We start from the raw sequence: 7,411 nt of genomic DNA on the forward strand, positions 1-7,411 counted from the left end.
AACTTAGCCATAACTATCAAAAAGTTGTCGGCATATTCTTCAACTCTCTGGTCCCTCGTTGATCAGTTCCTTTTCGACTTTCGGCACGAAATTGTTCGAATAGATACTCCCCTCTAGATTCACCCAGAAAGTTTCAGTTGGGTGCAGCTAGGAGGGGGGGGGGAATTGTTATCATATGTTTATTGCTCTGAGCAGAGTGGTTTTCGACCCTTTACGCGCAGTGTCAACTCTCAATCCTCATACATGATTCAATAGCCGTCCTTCAACTCAGACAAGACACTACGTATTCCCCACGCACATTTAACATACTGTGGATTAGTTCCCTAGTTGGTCGGATAAACAAACAAAAAATCGACATCACTTGACGTGATGTGATGTCGTGTCTTTCCTTACAACGCCATCAAATCATACGACATTTGACAAAAATGAACAATTTTGAAAATAAGAAAATGAAAACTATGAATGTTGTTACGTATCTCCGCTTTCGCCACAAGAAGCAGTTTTTATTAGTAGGATGGGGTAAAGAGTTATACAAATCTGGATTCATCATAGTTTTTGAATAACTAAGGGTGTTCATTTTTAAAGATAGGACGTGGAAAAAGTATCTGATTATTTGATTCTTATTGCCTCCGGACTGTAGAGGGCAGTTTTCTTTAACGGCCTGCCGTTGCAAAGCTATTATAAGCCTCGCAGGCATCTACCACGATTCTCGAAAGTATGTCAGTAACGGTTCGAAGTGTTACTACATTCCCAACCAACCACAAGTTCGGGTAATACTTCCAAAGTACACTTTAAAGTTCATATACAGTTCTTAGCGAACTTTCAAGCTGTCTAAGCATTAATGGGAAATCAGCTTTAGCCGCTATTAGAACATAACACATATATAAAATTATTTAAAACGAGAAGCTTATGCAGCTCTTTTTTAGAAACTTTTGGTTGCTTGGGTTCCTCTTCCGCTTGTTTTGCACCCATCAAGAGTTCTAACAGCTCATTTACAATTACAGAAGCAAAGTCAAGTCCAAAAATTTTGGTTTGTTTTCATCACGAAATACCTAACCTCAATCGTGTTTTGCAGTGCAAAATATTATGTTTTCATCACGAAATAACTCAGCGCCTTTTCTTTTTTAACGGGAATAGTGAGGTTTATTGTCGCTTTTCACCATCTGAAAGTTCGCTGACCAAGTCTTGGATGAGAATCGAATTGACCAAAGTTGAGCGGGAGATTCGCAACTTCCGAATGTGCTAATAGCTGTACGAACGCATTATCAAACGGCATGAAGCTGGCCATCTTCTCAAGGTGGCTTTGCAGTCGTTGTTCAGGGCATTCGTTGAGCTGGCTGAGCTTTGCGAATACTCGTGGGATCGACTTTAGAATAAGAAGCTAGCTTCGGACAGATTCCAGATCTTTTAGACAGACAGTTTAGTCATCCCAACGCTCGAAAAAGCGTCCCTAACAAAAGCGACAGATAGGCCGCCAAAAACGGCCGAAACGTCGGATAATTCAAAACAAAGCCGTTTGCTTTATACATACAAGACTTAGAAAGCCAACTACAAAGCAGATGTCTGTAGTGTCGCAGTTCAAAAAAGAAAAGATGCTCCTCGCTTCCTTGCAAACCTTATTCTCTTTATTTCCGTTTTTCTATTTCCCCTGCGGCTAGTTGCAATAGTGACGCTCTGGCGCACTCCCTGCAGCTGAACTCAAAAGGGGTAAATGACAATCGATGCTACAACCCCTTTTTTCCTAGGTGTTTCTTTGAACAGTATTAATTTTAAAATCTTGTAAATACGCTGGCGGCTTGATTTCCCTACGTTTGCGCTCGACAGGCTCACCGTCATCGGACTTATTACCTGTTGCGATGTTTACTGGGTTAGAGCTGATTTTAGTTCTCCACTTATGAATTGAGGCCCGTTATCTGTTTTTAGAGTTTCTGGAAATCCAAACCGACAGAAGGTCTCATGAAATGCCTTAACTGTTAGTGGTGCAGTGATTTGTTTCATTACAATAACTTCGATGAAACGGGTAAAATAGTCAACATTCACTAATAGATTGCGACCTGAAGGAAGCGGTCCTACGAAGTCTGCTGCCAAATCAATCCACGGTCTCTCCGGCATTTGGGTACGTTTTAAAGGCTCAGGAGGGTCCAGTGCCGACACAATCGTACAAGATTCTCAGCCTTTCACCGTTTGCTCTACATCTCGATCGATCCCGGGCCACCAAACCTTCTGTCGAAGCCGTCTCTTCATACTAACGATTCCAGGGTGTGATTCGTGCGCTAGATTCAATACCTGTTTCCGAAGGGCGGATGGGACAACAAGCCGATCGCCTCGTAGCAGCAAATCACCTGATCTTATTAGTTCTAATTCGAAGGGTTTATACCCTTTTATCGCTTCCGACCAGGATCCCCCATCTAAATCTGCAAAAAGTTCCATGAAGGTAGCATCCCTTGCTGCGTATTCCTCATTAAAATTCTCGTTAAGAGTAATTGCTTGGAGGATTGTTCCTTCTGTCAGGTATCTAATATAAAACTCTCCCTCGTCGTCGAAAGGTTTTGGTTGTAACAAACTTAATCGTGAAAGGGCATCCGCTAAGTTCGTAGCTCCGTAGCTAGTAAATAACCTCAAACTGATAGGATTGAACACGCAAGACCCATCGTTCAATGCGAGGACACGGCTTCGAGCGACAACTGAAAAGAAAGTATAGTGGCTTGCAATCTGTGATCAACTTAAATGTTGTTCCCATGAGGTACAGCCGAAACTTTTCCACTCCCCATACAAGGGCAAGTGCTTCGCGTTCTGTTTGAAAGTATGTCCTTTCAAGATCTGTTAACGCTTTTCTCGCAACGGCAATTATCCTTTTCTCGCATCGGTTATTCTCTTGAAGGAGTACCGCTCCTAAGCCGGTAGGACTCGCATCTACAATCAAGAAGGTTGTGTCTCTTGCATCAAAGAATCCTAGAAATCTTATTGACACTATCTCCTTTTTGATTGCTTCAAACGAAGATTGATGTACGCTGTCCCATTTAAAGGTCGCATTCGAACGTAAAAGGCTTCTAAGTGAATCGGTCTTTGAGGCTAAATTTGGGATGAAACGACCAACATATGTCACTAAACCTAGAAAGCTACGAAGCTCAGCCACAGATGTCGGGGGACGGAATTGTTGAATGGCTCGAACTCTGCTTTTCGTAGGCATGATGCCATTTACCGACAGCTCATGTCCTAAAAATTCCAAAGTACATACGTTGTACTGGCATTTCTGTGTGTTAAGCATAATGTTGTATTCTCTCATACGTTTGAGCAAAGCTTCCAGCCTGTTGTCATGTTCTTTCTGCGATCTCCCGAATACCACCAGATCATCTAAATAAACCACCACCCCATCGAGAGCAGCAACTAGTTTCCATGACTTTTCGAAACAATTCTGGAGCGGAACAAATACCGAACATTAATCTCTTATATCTGAGAAGGACAAAGAAAAGAAAACCATGTGAATAATTAAACCAAAAATTTATTTCATCAACTTCTGTCTCTAAGAGTTACCTGAACAACCCGTACTTGGTGATAAACGCTGTTATCTCGCGGGAATACTCGGAAAGCTCTACTTGGTGGTAAGCATCTTTGATATCCAGTTTTGAAAACTTCACGGCTCCGTTGATACTGCCGAGCAATTCTTCTATAACTGGTAAGGAGTGCTTGTCACGCACCACTGCACGGTTTGCTCGACGCATGTCTATGCAGAGTCTGATCTCTCCCGAATCCTTAAGAACTGGAACTAACGGGCACACCCATTGTGCTGGCTGATTCACACTTTCGATGATATCCTGATCAAGCGACATGCTAAGTTTTTGTTCGATCAATCCTTCCAATGCAAAGGGTGCTCGCCGATATGGTTGCTGGACCGGCTGAACGGTTTTATCAATTGGGATTTCAACTAAAATTCCTTTCATTTTAGGGAATTCGTTCAAGGGTCCTTTTACTGCCGCTATGTCAAATCCAATTTTTAATTCCTGCAATTGGCAAGCCGTTTTATCTCCGAGTAAACATTGTTGATCACCTTCGACGACGTAAAACTTTGCTTCAGCTTTACGAGGTCCTGCTTGAATGTCTGCGGTGAACATCCCCAGCACCTTCAAAGGATCTGATGCCGCATATGCTTTCAAAATGCGATCAGTTTGTTCGAACATATTGATAACCTGCACGCCAGCTTCTTTCATTTGGATCCAAATTTTAGAAGATATTATATTGGCATCCGCCCCTGAATCGATGGTCATTGGGATGGTTACTCCTCCAATCTTGAAATGAAAGACATTTCGCCCCATGGCGTAAAATATATATCCTTCCTCTATATCCTTGGCTTCCTCTCGTACACTTTCTTCTCGGACCGCTCTTATTTGTTTTGTTGGTCGACGTGACGAGTCTGTGCCTTCGTTTAACTCTTGACTTTCGTTTCTACGCATGGCGGTGCACATTGTGCACAACTGGTAACTTTTACCGCGATTGAATCGAAAACAACATCTGGCGAAGTGACTAGTAGTTTGACATTTGTTACATTTCATTTCCTTTGCAGGGCACCATTTGCTAGCCATCAGATGTCCAGTTTTGCCACATGCAAAGCATGACAATACTTGTCCTTGTTTCATAACCGGTTTATTGTGCGACGATCTAAATCTCGATTATCGCTGTTGAGTTTGAATCTTCCATGTCGTCATTTTTTTGACCAGTTTTCGTCATCTGCATTGACCTTGTCTTTGTATCCGCTATTGTCGTTCCAAGCGCAATGATTTCGCTTAGCGATATTTTTCCCCTCTTAAGGATCTCCATTCGCAATACCTCTGAGCAGCATTTCTCTGTAATTTGGTCAATAACCATTTCATCGAAGTTGTCGTTGTGAGTACTCTCTAAGAGGGCTGCACGAACCGCGAACTCAGGGTCGTTCCGTAGGGTGGGGGATATTTAGGGTTTCTTTACACGGCTTCGAGATTCCAAATATAACAAAGCGTAAACGTGGATTACCTTTAATTTGTGGTTTATTCCTGGCCTATCAACTATCGATCTATTATTAGGGTCGCTTCCTTCACGTGCACGTGGTTGGTGGCTGGTGGTGGATGGGGATGGCTCGAGGTCGTTCAGCTGTTCGGCGTTTATGTGACGGTTCCTTGATGCTCCGGTTGTTCAGGGGCTCAGTGAGTTTGACGGGCCTGAGTGGGAAGCTGACACTTGGCGAAACCTGACAGTTGGGTGAATAAATCCTTAGTAATTAACCCTTGCCAGGTGGTCAGTGAAGGGTTTTCCACACTGAGAGGTTCCCGTGTTGGCGGCGATCACACCGATGGCGCTTGACGGGACCTGGAACCGGGTGAGGTCGGTACGAAACCAGGTGGCCACTTTTCCGGTGTCTTCTCACCCCGTCTGACGACTTTACCTTCCGATCCTTTGTGATTAGCTGTCGTTACAGTCGCCTGCAATCAGCGATCGTGTAAGCTTTTCTTGGGCTGATTTACTAGGAATCTTAATTTTGCACTTTTAGCACGTCTGCACTACTTCGGTCGTCAGACCCTTCTGAACTCCTCTGTCCTTCCCTGGCACCTTCTTCCCCCTTTCCTGTCACTCCCCATCCACCCAAAGCTGCGATCCTCCCCATCCGGCATCTTCTGCAAATCACTCCCACTAGCCACACTGTCGTTACAAAACGTTTCATCCTTTCCTATCCCTTAGCATTCTTATCATATTTATATTTTCAATTTCACCGTTACATTTCAATATTTTATAACTTCAATTTCAATTCGATTTAATCTAACAATCTTCACAACACCTACAACTCTAGTGACCGATAATCTCGCAATTCATTAAAAATTCGCCACTTCTCGTATCAACAAACCATCTATACCTGGCCTTTGAAACCATTCGGTCACATCGTTTAAGAATTCACATCTTGTTGCCTGAATGCGTAACCTTAACGCAAAATCAGCAATCCGTTCTGAAGAATTCTGACACATCTGCCTGAAGAGGTATCGTTCGTATGGAATCATCCGTTTTGGTTCGAAATGATCGTCTAGAGCCTTGATGGCAACATCGTAATACGGAGGGTTGACTAGTACAAGCGGGACACGTTTAGCTTCTGGGAGATGGTCATAGAGCTCCTGTAATGCAGGGTCACCCAAAAACAAAAGTTTGGCAAGTCTTTCAGACTGGTCATTTATGGATCCTGCGTTGAAATAACATTCAAGTTGACGTTTCCACTTAACCCATTCTCCCGCGATACGGTTCTCATCGCTATTCATCTCGAACGGTCTAACAGCTCTATACATTTCCATCATCTAAAACATTAGAGAAACTCCATTAGTTACGATCTGATTCTTTTTTTAATTTTTTTAGACCAACAACTTCCATTTTGTACATCATTTTAAACTGACGGATCAATTATTATTATTTTTCAAAACCAGCAGTTTTGGAACTTCCAAATTCCGCAGAATTGGATCGTCAGTTTCAAACCCAAACAGTTTCAGTAATCTTCTTTCCAAAACCAGCAGTTATGGACATTTCCTTTCCAAATCTAGCAGAATTGGATCATCATTTCCAAACGTAAACAGTTTCACTTGCATACCTCCCAAAACCAACAGTTTTGGAACTTTTCTATCCAAATCTAGCAGAATTGGATCAATAATTGCAAACAGTATCAGTTGCACACCTTCCAAAACTAACAGTTTTGAACTTTTCCTATCCAAATCCAGCAGATTTGGATCATTGCCATCGACAGTATAGGCTCCATACAGGCATAACTATGCCTCACCCAAAAACTAGCAGATTCAACGAACAGTCTAGGTGGCGTTTTCTTCAACCTAAACAATTCTTGAAACGTCTAATCATCTGCACGGTAACCTTACTCATCTCGGCGATGGAGACATACGTATTATTGTTCATCCATCTGACTGTTTAAGGTTTCCATTGTTGTCCCACTTTTGCTGTACAACGCAAGAAAACTTGCGATAATTAATTGAACTATTCGAAACGTAAGGCGCTCGAATACTCCATTGCACGAATCAAGAGTTTGCTCGGTTGTGTGGCGGAGGAGTAGCGCTTTCTAAATATAGTGTAAGGTGATCGAATTTATTCATGCCGATTTCGTAACATCTCCCTGTATATATTTTCGGAAGTGTTGGTCCAAGTTTCATGTTTAAGATGCTTACCTGTGTTTGCTTTTATTTCTGCGATTCCTCAAAAAATATTCGGGATACCTAAAACCCAAATTCGTAGTTTAATCCCGTCGCCAAATGTAGTGTCGCGGTTCAAAAAAGAAAATATGCTTCTCGCTTCCTTGCAAACCTTATTCTCTTTATTTCCGTTTTTCTATTTCCCCTGCGGCTAGTTGCAAGAGTGACGCTCTGGCGCACTCCCTGCAGCTGAACTCAAAAGGGGT

General features: G+C 42.6%; 1 protein-coding gene across 1 annotated transcript; it reads right to left on the bottom strand.

The window, feature by feature from the left end:
* Window positions 1-3,530: 3,530 nt before the first annotated feature.
* Window positions 3,531-4,463, bottom strand: LOC131688370 (uncharacterized). The gene has a single exon (XM_058972578.1). It carries the CDS (start codon window positions 4,461-4,463, stop codon window positions 3,531-3,533), a length of 933 nt encoding a protein of 310 aa, XP_058828561.1.
* Between the last annotated feature and the right edge of the window lie 2,948 nt (window positions 4,464-7,411).

Source organism: Topomyia yanbarensis, chromosome 3, assembly GCF_030247195.1.
Source record: "Topomyia yanbarensis strain Yona2022 chromosome 3, ASM3024719v1, whole genome shotgun sequence".
Taxonomy (NCBI): domain Eukaryota; kingdom Metazoa; phylum Arthropoda; class Insecta; order Diptera; family Culicidae; genus Topomyia; species Topomyia yanbarensis.

Excerpts from the sequence above, each read along its gene's own strand:
- LOC131688370 (XM_058972578.1), bottom strand. The coding sequence starts at position 4,463 with ATGTGCACCGCCATGCGTAGAAACGAAAGTCAAGAGTTAAACGAAGGC.